General features: G+C 51.7%; 1 protein-coding gene across 3 annotated transcripts in view; it reads right to left on the reverse strand.

Moving 5' to 3' along the window:
• Positions 1-441: 441 nt before the first annotated feature.
• arhgef2 (rho/rac guanine nucleotide exchange factor (GEF) 2) overlaps positions 442-21,981 on the reverse strand; it is a 31,143-nt gene continuing 9,603 nt past the window's right edge. The window contains exons 2-23 of one of the 3 annotated variants that reach the window (XM_036135662.1): positions 16,076-16,238; positions 14,048-14,115; positions 13,226-13,289; positions 12,998-13,130; positions 12,706-12,809; positions 12,463-12,606; positions 10,696-10,946; positions 7,360-7,485; positions 7,159-7,276; positions 6,844-7,089; positions 6,673-6,749; positions 5,488-5,660; positions 4,629-4,696; positions 3,738-3,950; positions 3,147-3,224; positions 3,013-3,068; positions 2,190-2,231; positions 1,306-1,356; positions 936-1,226; positions 710-860; positions 591-630; positions 442-473 (exon numbers count right to left, since the gene is read on the reverse strand). In XM_036135662.1, coding sequence (XP_035991555.1) covers positions 596-630; positions 710-860; positions 936-1,226; positions 1,306-1,356; positions 2,190-2,231; positions 3,013-3,068; positions 3,147-3,224; positions 3,738-3,950; positions 4,629-4,696; positions 5,488-5,660; positions 6,673-6,749; positions 6,844-7,089; positions 7,159-7,276; positions 7,360-7,485; positions 10,696-10,946; positions 12,463-12,606; positions 12,706-12,809; positions 12,998-13,130; positions 13,226-13,289; positions 14,048-14,115; positions 16,076-16,238 — 2,652 coding nt within the window. In that variant the 3' untranslated portion in view covers positions 442-473; positions 591-595. The other 2 variants (XM_036135663.1, XM_036135661.1) reach the window with 2 other exon arrangements.

Genomic DNA, 21,981 nt, shown 5'->3' on the forward strand with positions numbered 1-21,981 from the left:
CGATTAGAACCGGTTAGAACCGATTAGAACCGATTAGAACTGGTTAGAACGGATTAGAACCGATTAGAACCGGTCAGAACCGGCATAAATCTGGGGCTGGAGGGTCCAACAGGGTTCTGTTCTGTTCCCTGCAGCTCTCAGCAGGACTCGTCTCCTGAAGTTATTTATTTGAAGCAGACTTCAGACTTTGGACTGAGACACACAAACTCCGCCCACCTGCCCTGAAACCAGGCCTCCTACAGACCCCCCCCCCCCCTCCAGCAGACAGGATGCAGTAAACAGGTGCCATGGTTACACTTCCTGTTTCCGACAGAAAAACTCAGAAATGTTCAAGTAGCAAAGGTCCGACAGCGCGTGGATCTTGACGAGGACGCCGCCGTCTCGACGAGGACGCCGCCGTCTCAGGGGGACGCCGCCGTCTCAGGGGGACGCCGCCGTCTCAGGGGGACGCCAGCGTCTCGGCGAGGACGCCGCCGTCTCCCGTCTCGGCGAGGACGCCGCCGTCTCGGCGAGGACGTCGCCGTCTCAGGGGGACGCCGCCGTCTCGGCGAGGACGTCGCCGTCTCGGGGGGACGCCAGCGTCTCAAGGGGCAGGTTAGCTCTCGCTCTCCTCGGGGATGTCCTGCAGGTCTGATGGACACAGGTGGTGGTTACCATGGTAGCTAACGAGGCAGTGATTGCTAACGAGCAGCTGGGGCGCGGCACCAACCTCTGGGGCTGTCGGAGCGTGGGGAGATCTTCATCACCTCCTCCTCCTCCTCCTCGTTCCCCTCCTCCAGGCCGTCTAGCTGGTCGACCGGGTCCTCCAGGGCCAGCGGGGCGAGCGGCAGCGGCTCGGGCTCCTCCGGCTTCCTGGGGGCCTGCAGGTAGACACACCTGAGCTCAGCGGGCGTGGCCTCATCGCCACCGGGCTTTACCTGGCTCTCGGGACGCACCTGTTGGTCCTTGCCGCCGTCCCCCTTCCCTTTGTTCTTCTTCTTCTTCTTGCCTGACCCCGCCCCCTTCTTGGTGCTCTCCTCCGCCTTCAGACGCAGCCGTGACAGCTCCTCCTGCAGGAGCTCCACCTGCCGCCGCAGGAGCACCGCCTCCCCGCTGGCGTCCAGCGCCGCGTCCCGGGACATGGAGCGAACCAGGCGGGGGCCGGGGGCGGAGCCCGGGGCGGCGGGAGGGACGGGTCCGCAGCCGACCGACAGCTCCAGGATGGAGTCCTGACGGATGACCGCGGCCTGGGGGCGGAGTCAGACAGACAGAGCGTTACATCACTTCCTGTCGCATCAAAGCAGCGCTGAAAGAACCGCAACGCACCTGCAGGGCGTGAAGCTGCGTGCTCAGACCGACCAGCCGCTGGCGCACTTCCTGTGGAGACAAGAGGCAGCTGGGTCAGAACCGGACCAGAACCGGATCAGAACCGGATCACAGCTGGATCAGAACCAGATCAGAACCGGATCACAGCTGATCAGGACCGGATCAGAACCGGATCACAGCTGATCAGAACCGGATCAGAACCGGATCAGAACCAGATCAGAACCGGATCACAGCTGGATCACAGCTGGATCAGAACCAGATCAGAACCGGATCACAGCTGATCAGGACCGGATCAGAACAGGATCAGAACCAGATCACAGCTGGATCAGGACCAGATCACAGCTGATCAGAACCGGATCAGAACCAGATCAGGACCGGATCACAGCTGGATCAGAACCGGATCACGGCTGGATCAGAACCGGATCACGGCTGGATCAGAACCAGATCACAGCTGGATCAGGACCAGATCAGGACCGGATCACAGCTGGATCAGGACCGGATCACAGCTGAGCAGAACCGGATCACAGCTGGATCAGAACCAGATCACAGCTGGGTCAGAACCAGATCAGAACCGGATCAAAGCTGGATCAGGACCAGATTGCAGCTGGATCAGAACCAGTTCAGAACCGGATCACAGCTGATCAGGACCGGATCAGAACCAGATCAGGACCGGATCACAGCTGGATCAGAACCGGATCACGGCTGGGTCAGACTTGGATTTGTGGCTCAGAACCAAATCTGAGTCAGACTGGATCTGAACCAACCAGCTGATGCTGCAGGTACCGGTGTTTGGGGATGTTTTATTTCATCATGAACTGGAACTGGACCTCAGAACCAGAACCGTTTAGCAGACAGAAGCAGCTGAAACAGGAAGCGGTGGTTACCTCGTTCAGGGTCCGGTCCTGCAGCTGGTTCCCGTTCCGGTCCTGAAACACAGAACCAGCACCATCACTCACACGCTCTGATGAAGGCGACAGCGTGTTTACAGCCCGACCCGCTTCGTGACCCACCAGAACTCAGAAAGCAGCTCTTATCAGCTGCCTGCAGATGTCTCGTTAAAAATCAACAGAACCGTCTCGGATCACCGACCAGCCGAGTAAAACCGGACCCGCCCAGAACCGCAGATAACACCCAGCAGCTGCTCCTGTGGCCCAGCCCGACTCGCCAAGGTAAACCAGAACCAACTGGACCCATCATTGGTACTGGACTAGTTTTAACCCACCTGGTATTTTGACTTTCAAACTAAATATTCTACCAGGGTCCAGTTTCCCAGAACCAAGAACAAGAACTCCCTGTAATCATCAGCTCTGCAGCTCCAACGGTCCGAGTTCTGTAACCACCACAGATCAGAGTCGCCACACAGAACCAAACCGACCCACACAGAACCAAACCCGACCCACACAGAACCAAACCCGACCCACACAGAACCAAACCCGACCCACACAGAACCACACAGAACCAAACCCGACCCAAACCGACCCACACAGAACCAAACCGACCCACACAGAACCCAACTAACCTAAATGGAGAACAGATCAGTCAGAAGTGGGTCAGAACTGGGCCAGAACTGGGGGTTCTAAAGTGTCTGACTGGGTCACCTGAACCCAGAGAAATCAGGTGAGACCTGAGCCTAACCCTGCAGTGGTACCAGAACCTGAGCGGCTCAAGGTGAGACCCAATCAAAGTTCTGGTGAGGAGGAGATTTACCTTTGAGGAGCTGTGGTTCAGTTTAAAGGAACCATTGAGAGAACCAGAGTCCCCATCTGAGAGAGAGAGAGAGACAGGTGAGAGAGAGACAGGTGAGTGGAGGAGGGAGCCGTCTCAGGTGAGCCGGGACTCACTGCTGATGTCCTGGTTGCCGTTGGTTACGGAGGATTTCTGGCCGCTGGAGCCGGACAGCAGGGCCGCCATTTTGTCGACTGAAAGAGAAACAAAGAGAGTCAGGCGCTGCAGGAGGCGCTGCAGGAGGGACTGAGGGCGCTGCAGGAGGCGCAGCAGGAGGCGCTGCAGGAGGCGCTGCAGGAGGCACTGAGGGCGCTGCAGGCGGCGCTGCAGGAGGCGCTGCAGGAGGCGCTGCAGGAGGCACTGAAGGCGCTGCAGGAGGCGCAGCAGGAGGCGCTGCAGGAGGCACTGAGGGCGCTGCAGGAGGCGCAGCAGGAGGCGCAGCAGGAGGCGCTGCAGGAGGCACTGAGGGCGCTGCAGGAGGCGCTGCAGGAGGCGCTGCAGGCGGCGCTGCAGGAGGCACTGAGGGCGCTGCAGGAGGCGCTGCAGGAGGGACTGAGGGCGCTGCAGGAGGCGCAGCAGGAGGCGCAGCAGGAGGCGCTGCAGGAGGCGCTGCAGGCGGCGCTGCAGGAGGCACTGAGGGCGCTGCAGGAGGGACTGAGGGCGCTGCAGGAGGCGCTGCAGGAGGCGCAGCAGGAGGCGGTACCTACCTTCCCCGATGGCTGCGAGGAGGAGCGGCTCGGCTTTGGGAGCGTGAGGAGTGTCGGCTCTGAAGAGGTTGCGGGTGGAGGAGCAGGTCTTCACCTCCACGCTCCTCTCCTCCCCCGCCTCTCCTCGTGCCGTCGCCTGCAGCAGGTCAGAGAACAGGGTGGCCCGCTCCTGCAGGAGCTCCAGAACCTCCTTGTCCTTCTGCTGGATGTCAGCTGTGGAGAGAAGCAGAAGGGTCAGGGTCCGGTTCTGGTCCGGTTCCTGGAGCTCCAGAACCAGCGGTAGACCAGCTCCAGGTTCTGCTGGTTCTGCTGGTTCTGGGTTTTTGGTTCTGGACCTTTTATCCTGCAGTCTGCTCGGTTCACTTCCTGATTTTATGGGATTATGGGATGCCGTCTACCAGAACAGACACGGCACCAGTCCAGAACTGGGCCAGACCCCCCACCACCAGAACAACGCTCTGTTGGACCCACTTCCATCAGAACCAGAACCAGCAGCCCACTTCATGGCTGCTGGTTCTGATCCGATGACCAGAACCGCTGCCCTGGTCCAGAGTTCTGCTGCAAACAGAACCACCTGCAGCGGACCTTCAGGTGTTTAGAAACCTTGATTCATGGTGTCATCACCTCTAGATACACTGAACCCATCTGATGACATTAAGAACAGGAACTCATCCAGAGGAGGAAGAGGAGGAGGAGGAAGAGGAGGAGGAGGAGGAGGAAGAGGAGGAAGAGGAAGAGGAGGAAGGGGAGGAGGAGGAAGGGGAGGAAGAGGAGGAGGAGGAAGAGGAGGAGGAGGAAGAGGAGGAAGAGGAAGAGGAGGGGGACGAGGGGGAGGAGGAAGAGGAGGAGGAGGAAGATGAGGAAGAGGAGGAGGAGGAAGAGCAGCAGTACCTCTCAGTCTGCGCAGCAAAGCTTTGTCCTCCGTCTCAATGAGAGGAAACTCGTCTCTGGATGGAGATCTGCAGGTGAATACAGAATGTTAGCATTAGTGTTAGCATTAGTGTTAGCATTAGCATTAGTGTTAGCATTAGCATTAGTGTTAGCATTAGTGTTAGTGTTAGCATTAGCATTAGTGTTAGCATTAGTGTTAGCATTAGCATTAGTGTTAGCATTAGTGTTAGCATTAGTGTTAGCATTAGTGTTAGCATTAGCATTAGTGTTAGCATTAGCATTAGTGTTAGCATTAGTGTTAGCATTAGCATTAGTGTTAGCATTAGTGTTAGTGTTAGCATTAGCATTAGTGTTAGCATTAGTGTTAGCATTAGCATTAGTGTTAGCATTAGTGTTAGCATTAGTGTTAGCATTAGTGTTAGCATTAGCATTAGTGTTAGCATTAGCATTAGTGTTAGCATTAGTGTTAGCATTAGCGTTAGTGTTAGCATTAGTGTTAGCATTAGCATTAGTGTTAGCATTAGCATTAGTGTTAGCATTAGCATTAGTGTTAGCATTAGTGTTAGCATTAGCATTAGTGTTAGCGTTAGCATTAGTGTTAGCATTAGCATTAGTGTTAGCATTAGTGTTAGCATTAGCATTAGTGTTAGCATTAGTGTTAGCGTTAGCATTAGCATTAGCACTACAGGTGACGCCTTCAGCCCTTCATCAAGCTCAGAGGAGCCTAAACTCCTCCCTCCATGCGTTCACCTGCTGACGGTGGTGAGCCACCTGGGCAGACAGGTAGCCGGGGCCTCGGCCCCCTGGCCACCGCCAGCAGGTCAGCAGCGTTGGTGGAGGAGGGAGGAGTAGCACCCACCTCTGAGCCGTCTGCTGGATGCAGCTCATCCAGGTCTTCCGGTCATCTTTGGACGCGGCGTACAGCTCGTACATCTCAGGAGGGGTGGAGTCGCTGATCAGGTACATCCCTTTCTCCTGATTGGCTACTTCCCTCACGATCAGGTTGGTCAGGGAGACCACCGGAGACTTGTCCTGAGACACAGGTGGACAGAGACACAGGTGAGAAGCTGTCCCTCACCTGTGTGGTGCATCTTCACGTTAGAAAGGTTCAAACATCCACCTGCTTCTGCTACACGCTGCAGAAATGCTCCAAAGACACTAGAATCACACATTCACCTCAGTTCATGATAATTAAGGTAATGATAATTAAGACAGAGGGCTGCAGCTGTGATGGAGTCTCCATGGCAACGCTGCTAGCCAGAGGCTGCTAGCGACACGCTCCATTGACTTAACATGGCACCTTTCCACAGGGGGGGGGGGGGGGGGGCTGTAAAGACCGTAGGAAGCTGAAATTCACAGTGTTACTTCCTGTTAGTATTTTAGACGGTACGGTACGCACCACGAGGCGGCGCCTTATTAAATTTATTCAGAAATTTTCTAGTTATTATCACTACTACTACTATATTATTATTATTATTATTATTATTATTATTATTATTACTACTATTATAATAATAATAATAATTATTATTATTATTACTATTACTACTACTACTACTACTATATTATTATTATTATTATTATTACTACTATTATAATAATAATAATAATTATTATTATTATTACTATTATTATTTTATTATTATTTATTACTACTACTACCATTACTACTATTACTATTATTATTATTATTATTATTATTGTTATTATTACTACTACTACTACTATTATAATTATAATAATAATTATTATTATGATTACTATTACTACTACTACTACTACTACTATTATAATTATTACTACCATTGTTGTTATTATTTTTACTATTATTTTCCATGTAACCCCTTTTCCTGGTTATGGCGCCGCGTGCTATTAGCCGGCTAATATCGAGGCTGCTTCCTGTTGGGCGCCGCCTCTCTCCTCACGGCTGATGTTGCTACGACGGACTTTCTTTCTTCGTGGAAATTCCCTGACGGCGTTTGAGCAACAGAGAACCAGAACCGCTGCCAGGAGGCGGCGAAGCGTCAAACCAGCCGAGACTCACCAAGGATGCAAAAGTGAACTTTTGGTCCTTCTCCTGGAGGAAGACGAGGATGTCTGACATCAGCAGGACCTGCACCTCTGGAGACAAAGAAGGAATGCTGTGATCCACCTGCACAGGTGTTCCCTCAGGGCAGACAGATGCAGGACTGTGGAGCCGCTCTTTCTCTGGTACCTTTCATCCTGGAGCCCTGGACCTTCCAGGTGAGCGTCCCGTCATGGAGGAGCTTCCTCCTCAGCAGCTCCCCTCCTCTGAACACTCCTCCTTTCACCTCAGCCTGGGCTCGTGGGTCCAAACGAGCCTGGATCTCCTGCAGCCTCCGGTTCCGATCCAACTCCAGGACTTCTTGGTCCACTGAGCTAATCAGCTCTTTCAAGAGGACCAAGGCCTTCTGTAGGTCCTGCAGTTCCTCTGGACAACCTGCAGGAGGCGACAGCAGCATCAGCCTGGTGTTCACACCAGGGGGAAGAGAAGCAGGCGGTCCGTTACCTTTGGTGTTGTCCAGGATCCTCTGGATCAGAACCGGGTACTTGGTGATCCGCTGGGTCACCAGCAGGATGCACTCCAGGACGCCGTGACGTCGCAGCAGAGGACCCCGGCAGACCCGCTGAGCAGAGAAGCAGACCCGTTTCAACCACTGCAAGAGTCCCCGGCACCAAACCGGACCTGGGAACCAGCTGCAGGACTCACCCTGATGAACTGCTGCAGCCTTCGGTCCCGGTTTAAAACCTCTTTGTAGAGCTTCACAGCTTTGGGGTGACGGCTGCAGAACTCAGAGTAAAGTTTCTTCATGTCCTCGGCACACTGACCTGAAAACTGCAAACACACGGCCTGGTGAGCGCCGGGAGGAGGACAGGTGGACTAGACTGGTGCGCTGCTCTCACCTAAACCACAGAGTTTACCTGACCCTGGAGTTAAGGCACCTTTAAGGAGGACACACACCTGGTTATCATCTAAATGATACAGGAAGCAGAACTGACCCAGCAGCGGTCTGCAGAGCCCTGATGATGACAGGAAGTCTCTCAGAGAGACGTTCCTGTCCGCCAAGGAGGACCCAAACATGACGATCACCGCAGTCACACCTGACCGTTACACCTGACCGTCACACCTGACAGTCACACCTGACACTCACACCTGACACTCACACCTGACCGTCACACCTGACAGTCACACCTGACCGTCACACCTGACCCTCACACCTGACACTCACACCTGACCGTCACACCTGACACTCACACCTGACACTCACACCTGACCGTCACACCTGAACGTCACACCTGACCGTCACACCTGACCCTCACACCTGACACTCACACCTGACACTCACACCTGACACTCACACCTGACACTCACACCTGACACTCACACCTGACCGTCACACCTGACACTCACACCTGACCGTCACACCTGACCGTCACACCTGACCGTCACAACTGACCGTCACACCTGACACTCACACCTGACACTCACACCTGACACTCACACCTGACACTCACACCTGACATTCACACCTGACACTCACACCTGACCGTCACACCTGACACTCACACCTGACACTCACACCTGACATTCACACCTGACACTCACACCTGACCGTCACACCTGACCGTCACACCTGACACTCACACCTGACACTCACACCTGACAGTTACACCTGACACTCACACCTGACAGTCACACCTGACCATCACACCTGACACTCACACCTGACCGTCACACCTGACACTCACACCTGACCGTCACACCTGACCGTCACACCTGACCGTCACACCTGACCCTCACACCTGACACTCACACCTGACACTCACACCTGACACTCACACCTGACAGTTACACCTGACACTCACACCTGACCGTCACACCTGACCGTCACACCTGACCGTCACACCTGACACTCACACCTGACAGTCACACCTGACAGTCACACCTGACCGTCACACCTGACACTCACACCTGACACTCACACCTGACAGTCACACCTGACAGTCACACCTGACAGTCACACCTGACACTCACACCTGACAGTCACACCTGACCGTCACACCTGAGTCACTTACAGAGCCCTGCACCTAAAGCATCTTTATGCTCATTGTAATAACAGGCAGAGAAGCAAAAATGTCATTTTTCTAACCTGATTGCTAGAAGCAAAGCTTACTCGGTTCCTTTTTAACACCTTTAACACCTTTTTAACCTTTTTAACCTTTTTAACCTTTTTACCAGGGTGTTACTGCATCTGCTCCACCTTCTGTTCCCATTTCTGTTTCTTTCTCCGTTGACAGACAGTCAGTGAGGGGAGAAATGATATTCCTCCCTCACCTGCGGCCTGTTCCCGTCCAGCTTTATGAGGCCGTCTCCAGCCGCTGTCCCTGCCTGACTCAGGCCTCCAGGAGGACGTCTTCCATGGCAGCATCACAGCGAGTGTGATCTTCACATTCTAAAGGCTTCTGTCTGAAGAGGGCTGCCATCCACCCACTCCTGAAAAGCCTGATTTAGAGCCTTCTCTTTTCTGCAGGTAGCGACCCATTTCAGTTCTGCAGCAGCAGCGAACCGCTGCAGCGTTCTGCACCACGTCCAGTCAGCGTGTGGCGAGTCCTGCTCAACTCAAACGGATCTTTGATATTTTAATGCAGCTAACTCAATATTTATTTTAATGCAGCTAACCTGACTTCAGCTTTTGATACTGTTGACCATCCAGCAGCCCTGCTAACCAGGCTGAGGTGCTGTTATCTGATTGGTCAACCTGGGTCTACTTATAGATCCGCTTCCTGTTCGCTGTGGAGCTCCTGCTGTTGTCATTATTTCTGCTATGCACATGATGCCCAGTTATACATTTCCTTTCTTCCAAATGTAGTGTGAAACTACACAATTTACTAAAACGCCTGGATTTAATGAAAATTTGGGTGTATGAGAAAAGACTAAAGTACTCATCTTTGCACCGGAAACATACCTGCAAAGATGAAACAGCTCCTTGGCTGAGTCTGTTATTAGAGACCATTGATTCAGGCTGTAAACCATGTTAAATCTCTGGTTCGTTGCTCTTTCTGCCATCTGTGAAACTCTGTTGTCTCTCGTCCTGAGATGGAAAATCCACGCTTTTGTTTTGTCACGTCTTCCCAAAACCCCCCCAGCCCGGCTGCAGTCCGTTTAAAATGCTGCAGCCAGGATCCACAGCAGATCTTCTAAAGCAGATCTTCATTGGCTCCTGGTTTATGGTAGAGCATGGACCGACACCTGCGTTCATCGCTGAGCTGTTACACCCCCACTGGGCCCTGAGGTCCTGCTGATTGCCCCCCCCCCCCATGCTAAAGACTCAGCGATCTCCTTTAAAGGCCAGCTTAAAACAGATTTTTGACTCTTCTGCTGTAAAGCACATTCTGATTATTATCTTGAAAGGTGCTATATCAATAAAGTTTTACTTACTACCATCTTTCAGTCTGATTTATTAATTAGTCCCACCACTACTGGATCCCGTGTTTCAGAGACGCTGACCTTTCATTCTCTCAGCCAATCACGCAGCACCAGGCGCCACGCCGTCTGTTTCCAGACAGGAAGCAGCGCTCTGCCGTCTCTCAGCTTTAGGACAGCAGACACCAGGAGCCGAGAGCCTGGCCAGCTGTGGCCAGGTGTGGCCAGCTGTGGCCAGGTGTGGCCAGCTGTGGCCAGGTGTGGCCAGCTGTGGCCAGCTGTGGCCAGGTGTGGCCAGAAGCAGACCAAACGCTGACGCGTCTGCAGCTCACCTGAACCCTGCTGCCGGCAGGTAGGGGAGTTCACCTGGAAGGAATCTGCTCCCTGGTGGTGCTGGAGACGCTCTGAGCTCATGTCAGGTGAGCCTCACCTGAGGAGCGACTCTGGATCGAAGCACAGGAAGCACAGCAGGGGGCGCCGTCTCCCTCACACCTAAACTGGACCCTCACAGTTCTTCTTAGACCCGGTTGGGTTCCAGCAGGAAGCCAGAACCCAGAACCTGAATGCCCCCCCCCCCCCTGCGCTGACAGACAGGTGCTCCACACCTGAACCTGGGCCTACCTGTCGGAGCAGCAGGTCTCCCAGCCGGCGGACGGTGAAGTTGTTGGAGCTGCCCTCCACCAGCCCCTCCTTCCTGCGGTGCAGCAGCTGAGACAGGAAGCTGGAGTGGAGCTCCAGCAGCTGGTCCAGGCAGGGGAAGATGGTGTGGACCACACCCGCCTCCAGCATCACCTCCTCCTGCATCCCCCTCCGATACACGCCCTCCATGATCCTCAAGGTGCGGACGTGGTGGAACTCGGTCTGGATGAGCTCTGAGGGGTGGAGACAGGTGGAGGCAGGGGGAGGCAGGTGGAGACAGGTGGAGACAGAGGGAGACAGGTGGAGGCAGAGGGAGACAGGTGGAGACAGGGGGAGGCAGAGGGAGACAGGTGGAGGCAGGGGGAGGCAGAGGGAGACAGAGGGAGACAGGTGGAGGCAGGGGGAGACAGGTGGAGACAGGGGGAGACAGGTGGAGACAAGGGGAGACAGGTGGAGACAGGTGGAGACAGAGGGAGACAGGTGGAGACAGAGGGAGACAGGTGGAGGCAGAGGGAGACAGGTGGAGACAGGGGGAGACAGGTGGAGACAAGGGGAGACAGGTGGAGACAGGTGGAGACAGGGGGAGGCAGAGGGAGACAGGTGGAGACAGGTGGAGACAGAGGGAGGCAGGGGGAGACAGGTGGAGACGAGGGGAGACAGGTGGAGAAAGAGAGAGACAGGTGGAGAAAGAGGGAGACAGGTGGAGGCAGGTAGAGACAGGTGGAGACAGGTGGAGAAAGAGAGAGACAGGTGGAGAAAGAGGGAGACAGGTGGAGGCAGGTAGAGACAGGTGGAGACAGGTGGAGAAAGAGAGAGACAGGTGGAGAAAGAGGGAGACAGGTGGAGGCAGGTAGAGACAGAGGGAGACAGGTGTGTTCCTGTGTGAGCAGCTTAAAGGTGGACAGATGATCTTCATTCATTTAAAGAAGCAATAAGCAACATTTCACTAAAGCTGATATTTCTGACTATAGTCTGACGTCACACCGCAGCTCTGCGTTGTTCTCCGCTCTCTAGTTGACAAGCCGGACCAAGCCGGACCGGACCGGACCAAGCCGGACCGGACCGGACTAAGCCAGACCGGACCGGACCAAGCCGGACCGGACCAAGCCGGACCGGACCGGACCAAGCCGGACCAAGCCGGACCGGACCAAGCCGGACCGGACCGGACTAAGCCAGACCGGACCGGACCAAGCCGGACCGGACCAAGCCGGACCGGACCGGACCAAGCCGGACCGGACCGGACTAAGCCAGACCGGACCAGGCCGGACCGGACCAAGCTGGACCGGACCGGACCAAGCCGGACCGGACCAGGCCAGGCCGGACCGGACCAAGCTGGACCGGACCAGGCCAGACCGGACCAAGCCGGACCGGACCAGGCCAGGCCGGACCGGACCAAGCCGGACCGGACCAGGCCAGACCGGACCGGAACAAGCCGGACCGGACCGGACCGAGCTGGACCGGACCGGACCGGGCCAGACCGGACTAAGCCAGACCGGACCGGACCAGGCCGGACCGGACCAAGCCGGACCGGACCAGACCGGACACAGAACATCTGCCTCTCAGCTGCTCCTGGGCCTAAATACCACCGTCAGAGCAGTGAAGGAGCAACATGCTAGCAGCTTCATGAAGTTATTAATTAGTTATTAATAAGTTATTAGTTAAGTTGTAAAGTGTGGCTGTTGGATCTGAAGGCCAAAGTGTTTCTGAGCTCAGCTGCCGGCGTCTATTAAAGCCGCCGGTTCTTCGTACCGTAGATCACGTCCTGCTGCTTGATGACGTCTTTGTGCAGCGTCTGCAGGAACTTGGAGTCCACGGCCAGACTCCAGCTGTCCGCCTGAATGCAGCAGCCCTCCTTCTGCAGCTCCTCCAGCAGGGGGCTCCACCACCACTCACCTGCAGCATCAACAACAGTCAGTCATCAGCAGACGGCGCCCCCTGCTGCCGGCAGCAGGTCGCTGCGGGCACTACGCCATAAACAGGAGGTCTACCAACCGTCGTCTGTGAGGGACTCCATAGATAAGGTCCTGTTGCGGAAGTTCAGAGACTCCGTGGACTGAGACAGAATCCTCCGCAGACCCACAGAGTCCTCCGTCCCCCTGACAGATAGAGACAGACAGGTCCAACAGAAGCTGTCAGAGACAGGAGACAGTACCAGCTACCACAGACCCGTCGCTCTGCAGCGCTACATTCAGGAAGTGATGCGCCGCTGGAGCTGCGGAGCTTCCTGAGGCAGGTCAGGGCTTCAGGATCACCTGTAGCCAATCAGCTCTGGGCTGCTACTCACCCTGCGATGTTATTGGTGGAGACACTCTTGGCGAGGGTGAGGCCGGATCGGACCCGTCTGGATCCCAGCAGGGACTGCCGCAGAGTGTCGGAGGGATATATGGCTGAGCTTGGACGCTCCTTCATCATCGGAGCTGAGGGTGGCCAGAGAGGACAAGCATGTGGGAGGGGCACAGGCAGGTAGACAGGTGGAGAGACAGGCGGCAGTAAGACAGAAAGGTGGACTCACTTTTGGTACGCAGGGCGACATTCTGTAGAGCCGAGTTGTTTCTGACCAAGGTCAACTTCTGTTGCTGTGAGACAGGTAACAGGGGGTCAGACAGACAGGTACCAGAGACAGGTAACAGGCAGACAGGTAACAGACAGACAGGTAACAGACAGACAGACAGGTAACAGGCAGACAGATTACAGACAGAGAGGTAACAGGCAGACAGACAGACAACAGGCAGACAGGTTACAGACAGAGAGGTAACAGACAGACAGGTAACAGAGACAGGTAACAGGCAGACAGGTAACAGACAGGTAACAGGCAGAGAGACAGGTAACAGGCAGACAGACAGGTAACAGACAGGTAACAGGCAGACAGACAGGTAACAGGCAGACAGACAGGTAACAGACAGACAGGTAACAGGCAGACAGGTAACAGACAGACAGGTAACAGGCAGACAGGTAACAGACAGACAGGTAACAGGCAGACAGGTAACAGACAGGTAACAGGCAGACGGACAGGTAACAGGCAGACAGACAGGTAACACACAGGTAACAGACTGACAGGTAACAGACAGACAGGTAACAGGCAGACTGACAGGAAACAGACAGACAGGTAACAGACAGACAGGTAACAGACAGACAGGTAACAGACAGACAGACAGGTAACAGGCAGACAGGTAACAGACAGACAGGTAACAGGCAGACAGGTAACAGACAGACAGGTAACAGACAGGTAACAGGCAGACAGGTAACAGGCAGACAGGTAACAGACAGGTAACAGACTGACAGGTAACTGACAGACAGGTAACAGACAGACAGGTAACAGACAGACAGGCCTTACCCTTTGCTTCATCTTGGCACAGCTGGCCACGCTGTCCCTGCAGCGGTTGTGGATGGTGACGTTGCATCCTGTGAGACAGAAAGGTCTTTGCTCAGTATCTACTCTGATTGGCTGGAGCACCAGCTGCAGTAGTGATGTCACAGACGGTGCATTTGTGACATCACTACTGCCATGTGAGATCTTACTGCCACTCACGATGGGTCAATTTCTCCACAATCCACCCCAAAGCCAAAGGCCGGAGAAGAACCTGGAGTTCTGGTGGAGTTCCTTAATAGAATCCAGCGGGAACGAACTGGACCTGCCATTGTGTCCTGAAATAACTTTATTCTGAAAGACGCTAAATTTATTTTCTTGTTGGAACCAGTTTCCAGGGTTTAGGTCTTTGTGGAGTTAGAGCAGCATATTTTTCATCATTAATTGAAGAGAATAAAAATAATCCTAGATTTCTCTTCAGTACAGTTGCCAAACTTACCCAGAGCCACAGCTCTGTTGATCCATCCATTCCCTTAGCTCTTAGCAGTAATGACTTTATGGGATTCTTCATAAATAAAATTGATTCCATTAAAAATAAAATAATTGGCATCCTCCCAAACATGATTACCTCGTCCTCAGTAAGTGAGGCAGCGTTGGAGGAATCTTTAGAACCTGCGCAGTGTTTGAACTGTTTAGAAGCAGTAGAGCTTTCTGAGCTATCTAAAATTTTAGCTTCATCTAAACCTTCTACCTGTATGTTAGACCCAATCCCAACCAAGTTGTTTAAGGACATATTCCCTTTGATCAGTGGTCCTATTTTAGACATGATTAATCTATCCTTAGTAAATGGATATGTACCACAGGTTTTTAAAGTAGCTGTTATTAAACCTTTACTTAAGAAACCATCTCTTGATCAAGATGAGTTAGTAAACTACAGACCTATATCAATCTTCTTTTCTTATCTAAAATTATTGAGAAAGTAGTTGCTAATCAAATGTAGGGATTAAGGGGAAAGCATTAGGCTGGTTTAAATCTTATCTGTCGGACAGATTCCAGTTTGTTCATGTTAATAATAAATCTTCCTCAAACTCTAGGGTCACCTGTGGAGTACCACAGGGTTCAGTCCTTGGACCAATTCTCTTTACTATATATATGCTTCCGATTGGCAAAATTATCAGACAGCATGGGATTAATTTCCACTGTTATGCTGATGATACTCAGCTATATTTATCCATAAATCCTGATGAATCCAATCAGTTACTTCGACTGCAGTCATGTCTTGATGACATCAAAAGCTGGATGACTTTAAATTTCCTGCATTTAAATTCTGACAAGACAGAAGTTGTAATCTTTGGGCCAGAGTCTTCAAAAAATAAAGTTCTTAATCATTCACTTAATCTGGATGGCATTAACTTGGCCTCTGGTAATAAAGTAAAAATCTTGGTGTTATTTTTTTACCAAGACATGTCATTTAAATCCCATATTAAACAGGTTTCCAGAGTTTCCTTTTTTCACCTCCGAGGTATACCTATGAGGTATTGCTGCAAAGCCATTAACAATGCAGACGACTGTCCACTGTGGCTCTACGCTCTTTCAGGAGGAGTGAATGCTGCTTGGAGAGACTTGATGCAACCTGCTGGGTTTCCTTAGAGAGGAAACTTTCTCACCAACCTGGAGGATCTGATGGAATAATAATAATAATTGAACTTTATTGATCTCACAATGGAGAAATTCATTTCTGCATCTTAACCCATCCCCTTGTGGAGCAGTGGGCTGCCATGTGCGGCGCCTGGGGAGCAATTGGGGGTTAAGGGTCTTGCTCAGGGACCCAGAGTGCAGGCAGTGGGAGTTGAACTCAGAACCTCTGGGACCCAAGCTCAACACTCTAACCACTAGGTCACCAATCTGACTTTGGAAAGAGCCTTGAGATTTAGAAAGTGATGTGAGTTGGTTCTATATAAATAAAATTTTACTTGCACTTGACTTGAAAAGTGCAGATACCTGAATGGATGTATTTACCTGGACAGGTGTGGATACCTGAGCAGGTGTATTTACCTGGACAGCTCAGCGCCTCCTTGGCTGTGATGCTCTTGTTGCAGGATGAGCACAGCGTCGTGGCCGACACACTCAGCGAGGTGAAGAGGTGGCCGCTGCTGGAGCGCGCCTCCCGCTCTCTCGTCTCCTTCTCACGCTCCTTCAGGCGCTCCTTCTCCTTGTTCTGAAGCAAAGAGAAAACAATGAAACCCTTCAGTGGGCTGGCTAGAAATCTCTCAGTTCATTTTCTGCTATTCAGCCAATTTGACTCAATGTGTCTATTCCAAGCCCTAATGTTCAGGATGTACTGGATCAGGTAAGGTCCCTAGACTCAGAGACCTAGACAGTCAGGGAGTCATGTGACCACACGGATGAGGTGGAAATCTGCTGGGGGAACAGGTGAATAAGGGTTCTGTTGCATCAGACATTCAGGCGATGTTTTGGGTTTCTGTCTTTGTGGGAAACAAAGAGCAGAGGGAGGAACTAGACGAATACCTGGAGCGTGACGGGTCACCTGATATGTGGTGAACACCTTTCTGTTAAATGGAAAATAGGTTTAGAGTCAGTGGGAACACACGTTAGCTGCTGATTCAGAACCTGCTGCCCGCGTCCTCACTAAGACTAAGAACGTAGAGAACATGGACCCGGTTCTGAAGTCCTCACTAAGACTAAGAACGTAGAGAACATGGACCCGGTTCTGAAGTCCTCACTAAGACTAAGAACGTAGAGAACATGGACCCGGTTCTGAAGTCCTCACTAAGACTAAGAACGTAGAGAACAAGGACCCGGTTCTGAAGTCCTTCCACTAAGACTAAGAACGTAGAGAACATGGACCCGGTTCTGAAGTCCTCACTAAGACTAAGAACGTAGAGAACATGGACCCGGTTCTGAAGTCCTCACTAAGACTAAGAACATAGAGAACATGGACCCGGTTCTGAAGTCCTCACTAAGACTAAGAACATAGAGAACATCGCCCTCCTGTCTACCTACTGTGGTAAAAAGCGAGCCACTAGAGACGTGAAAAATCCCCCCATAAAATACAGAATCACTTAAATCCAGATCTACATGGTGCGTCCAACTCCAACTGGTTTGTTATTTAAAGCTCAGTTTGTTTTGACCGTTCACTCCTGTTAAAAGATAAGATCAACTTTGTTGTCCCCTAAGGGAATTCGTTGAGAGCAGAAACTGCAAAGACAAAATCCACAAGACAATGCAAAATGAAGAGAACGCAACAAAACCACAATGTTGTTGTGCTCTCAGCCAGAGGAATAAAATCAGACTGTTTCTAATGGTGGAAGAGGGACTGGCCAGCAGGAGCTCACGCTACAAAGGAGACACAGCAAACATGGAGGAAGGTGCTCTGGTCACACGAGACCAAAATGGACCTTTTGGCCAAAATGCAAAACGCTGTGTGGTGCGGAGAACTACCACTGCGGATCACCCTGACCACACCGTCCTGTCAGACATGGTGGTGGCAGCATCATGCTGTGGGGTGCTTCTCTTTAGCAGGAACAGGGAAGATGGATGGAGCCAAATTCAGGGCGAACACCTGCTGGAGTCAGCAGAACACCTGAGACTGGGCAGAGGTTCACCTTCCAGCAGGAACCCTGAACATAACGCCAATGGTTTGAAACAAATTCATGGGTTACAATGGCCTAGTCAAAGTCCAGGCATAAACCCAATCCAGAATCTGTTAAACATCTGAAAACTGATGTTCACAGACGCTCTCCAGCTGATCTGACTGAGCTGGAGCTGATTGGCAAAGAAGAACGGGCAGAAATGTCGTTCCCTAGAAGCTGGTAGAGACAAACCATAGAAGAGCTGCAGCAAAAGGTGGTCACAAAGTATTGGCTCAGGGGGACTGAATACTTTTGCACAATGCCCTTTTCAGTTTTTTATTTGTAAAAAAAAAAAAAAAGATATCATGTATAGTTGGCCTCTGTACCTAACCCGTATTTCTCAGCAGAAAACAACTAAATAAATTATATATACATACAATGAATGAATAAGAGCTGCTGCACATCTCAGTGCAACACCAGTTCAAAAATATTACAACTGCAATAACAACCATAAAAAAGCAATAAGTGAATAAAAAAATAAATGAATAGCATAAATATAAACTACACATCAGCCTGGTAGAAATGATGGAGTCCCTCAGAAAAGTCGTCTCTGATCCTCAGAGGTCTGCAAACTTTGTTCTCCAATGAAAAGGAAAACTTTGTCACCGGTTCTTCCTGCTCACCGGTCCGCCTGCTGGCCGTTCAGCAGCGCTGCAGGGCGGAGCCGCCTGGACCGACCAATCACAGCGCAGGCCTGGATGCCTGAATAAATGCTGTTTTTGGGTCAAATATGGAAATAAAACACCAACATCAGATACTCTTATCTGGTTCCGGTCTGTCAGAACCCAGACCTTCAGTCCCAGTTGGACCCAGTTGTCACGGTAACCGGGTCCTGCCGGGCTGAGTACCGGGTCAGGATGTGGGGTCAACAGACCAAAAGCTCTGATCCTCCTCTCTGTGCTCCAGCGCTCCCTTTGACCTGAACAGAACCTGAGAACAGAACCTGAGAACAGAACCTGAGAACAGAACCTGAGAACAGAACCTGAGAACAGAACCTGAGCAGAACCTTAGGCCTCATAACAGCGTTTACCTTCAGTTTAACCGCTAAATGAGTCTGGAAGGCGGCACGGTTCTCAGATTGGAGCTAACCCGTTCAGGTCCGATCCAAAATCAGACATGCGGTTCTGATGTTCAGAAACAAACCCATCAGATTTCAGCTCCACCCGCCTCCAAGGAACGTTCCACGACCCGGACCCAGAAAGCCTGACGGGCCTTCAGGAGGTCAGAACCTGCAGCCCTCTGGCTCAGACAGACCCGGTGGCTGCCAGGTCTGACCCGGTCCGGTTCATTGTTCAGTCATCAGAGCGACGGGACCTGCTGGTCCGTCTGTCTGCAGCAGAAACCCAGCGGTACCAGAGAAGGCTCGGTGGGACCGGATCAGAACGGGCCCTGTGACCGAGTCTCCATGGGAACTTCTGCTTTCCTTTGTTCGGTCGGTTTCTCTGAACAGGAAGAGGAAGAGGAAGTCCATCTGTCTTCATGAGAACCAGCCTCAGGATTGCAACATTTCATGGTTCTGACGGCGGGTTCTGGTCACGGCTCTCAGGAGGATATCAGACGCCGTGTTGATCACTGGAGCTGGAGACGAGCTGCGGTCCTCAGCTGCTCTACCAGCTGCACACTTATTTAGGCAAAATACAGAGGAAGAAAGCTGGACTCCAACTCCCAGGATGCACTTCACCAACAGAGCCCCACAGAACAAAACAGGGAGAAAATATTTCTGAAATGTAATGTTGCTATTAGGGCTGGCCCATAAATCCATATAGATATATTATATATATATATATATATATATATATATATATATATATATATATATATATATTTTTTTTTTTTTTTAACCCTAATATTAACAGATTAACAGATTACATTTTCAGTAATTCCACCAGCTCCGATTCAGAACCGCTTGGTATTCTGGGGGATGTAGGCAGAGGAAAGGATTTAGCCTCTCAACCCCTCATGGCCAAACTAAGCAGGGTGGCGACAGACATTTTCTGAAGGTGACATTTAAAAAGGGTCCGGGTCATATTCGGACTTTTTCCACCGGTTCTGGTTTCACATTCGGACTTTTTCCACCGGTTCTGGTTTCACATTCGGACTTTTTCCACCGGTTCTAGTTTCACGTTGGTAAAAAACTGCACTAAACTAAACAATGCAGGATATCCCTGATGTGAGATGATGTGCTGAAACCTTTTCAGCACATCATCTCACAGCCCTAGCTGCTGGTCTGGGTCGGCCAGAATCAGATGTGGTCTGTAAGGAACAGATCGGGTCATTATGGATCAGAACCAGCTTATTGAGTGAAGAAGCAGCGCTCAGTAACCAGTGACAGTCAGGGATCAGCTGATGGGTGAATAAAGAGTTCAGTGAGGAAGGAGAAAGAGAGCTCTGTTCCTGGGGGGTCACGGGACCCGGCGGACCCGGCGGGCCCGGCGGGCCGAGGCTGGGACAGAGAGGGAGCCCGTTGGAGCAATAAGCAACATTTCACTATTCTAGACAGAAAGAGCTAGAAAATAATGACGTGAGGAACTAAAGCTGATATTTCTGACTATAGTCTGATGTCACACCGCAGCTCTGCGTTGTTCTCCGCTCTCTAGTTGACAAGCCGGACCGGACCGGACCAAGACGGACCGGACCGGACCAAGACGGACCGGACCAGACCAAGACGGACCAGACCGGACCGGACCAGACCAAGACGGACCGGACCAAGACGGACCGGACCGGACCAAACCGGACCGGACCAAGCCGGACCAGACCAAGACGGACCGGACCAGACCAAGACGGACCAGACCGGACCGGACCGGGCCAGACCGGACCGGACCAAGACGGACCGGACCAAGCCGGACCGAACAGGACCGGACCGGACCGGACCAAGACAGAGCGGACCAAGCCGGACCGGACCGAACAGGACCGGACTGGGCCGGACGCAGAACATCTGCCTCTCAGCTGCTCCCGGCCCTAAATACCACCGTCAGAGCAGCGAAGGAGCAACATGCTAGCAGCTTCATGAAGTTGTGACTTCCTGCTTCAGGTGTTCCTCCGACAGGTGAGGCTGTTTTTCTGGGTTTCTTTACAAACACAGGAGGCGCCTGAGAAGGGGGGGGGGGGGGTTCTGGTCTACAGACAGAACTGAAGCACCACCTGGTGCTGAAATATATTAAATATATGTCAGAAAAGCAGACGGTTTGGACAATATTCCCGGAGAAGTAAATCATAAAAATATTATGGGATGCAGCTAAAGCTGTTCTCAAGGTGCTGCACCTATAAAACCTAAAACTGAACTAACTTACAGGAGTTTGAACCAAATACACATCGTAAATGCAGAGCACACATGAAACAGGAAATCAAATATTGAAGGAGGCTGTGGAGTAAAACATCCATTAAAACTGATATTATGAGGCGGAACCAAGAGCAGCAACTCTGTTGGTTTGGAGGCTCAGGAAACAAAAACCTTTGAAAGACATAAAAAATCTTTATACTGTCAATCAGACCAGCTTAGTAAACGCTCAGACCTCCTTAGACCTTCCTGCCCTGGATAGAGAAGCTAATGATAAACGTATTTCACCAGTAACCAAGGAGGAAAGAACCCTAGCATTTCCCCGGTACCGACGCCGGCGCCGCTCGTTTGGACTTCCTGGCTCCTGGACAGGCCCTCCGCTCAGAGCCGGTCGGCTGGACTGAAGGCCTTGGAGCTTTTTAAGCACAGAAGGTAAACTTTATGCCACCATTGCAGCACAAACAATGAAACCTGTAATGTTAATTGTTAACGAGGACAACCAGGGTTTGTGAGAAACAGCCAAACAGCACAGAATTAGGGGACAAGTGAAGCCTGAATTAGTGCTTTACTGCGGTTTAGACGTGAAACAGCTTTGATTCAGTCAGGTGGGAGTTTGTCTTCTTAGTGATGAAGAGATTTGGCTTCAGTAAAGATACTGTGGACTGTTTTCAGACACTTTATTCCTCCCCACATACAGAATAAGGGTTAATGGTCATTATGGGATATTACGGGACTAACTGGAGTGTAGAATCAGTCTGTATGCAGACGATGCACTGATCTCAACAAGGCCCGCCTCTACCAATCAAAATGCTGCAGACAAACAGCCAATACTCAGGATGTGTTCTGCAGGTCATTTAGTCCACAGTAGAAATCAACACGCTGTTCCGTTATAAGAGGAACTGGTATTAAACACCCAGGAGTGAGCCTGGCCAACCAAATTCAATAAGAACTGCATTAAGACAAGAATCCACGATGAGCTTGATGTGTGGAGTCGGTTGGTCAAGCAGAATTCAGTCAGTGAAGGTTTTCGA

This window comes from Fundulus heteroclitus, chromosome 3 (genome assembly GCF_011125445.2).
Source record: "Fundulus heteroclitus isolate FHET01 chromosome 3, MU-UCD_Fhet_4.1, whole genome shotgun sequence".
In the NCBI taxonomy this organism is placed as follows: domain Eukaryota; kingdom Metazoa; phylum Chordata; class Actinopteri; order Cyprinodontiformes; family Fundulidae; genus Fundulus; species Fundulus heteroclitus.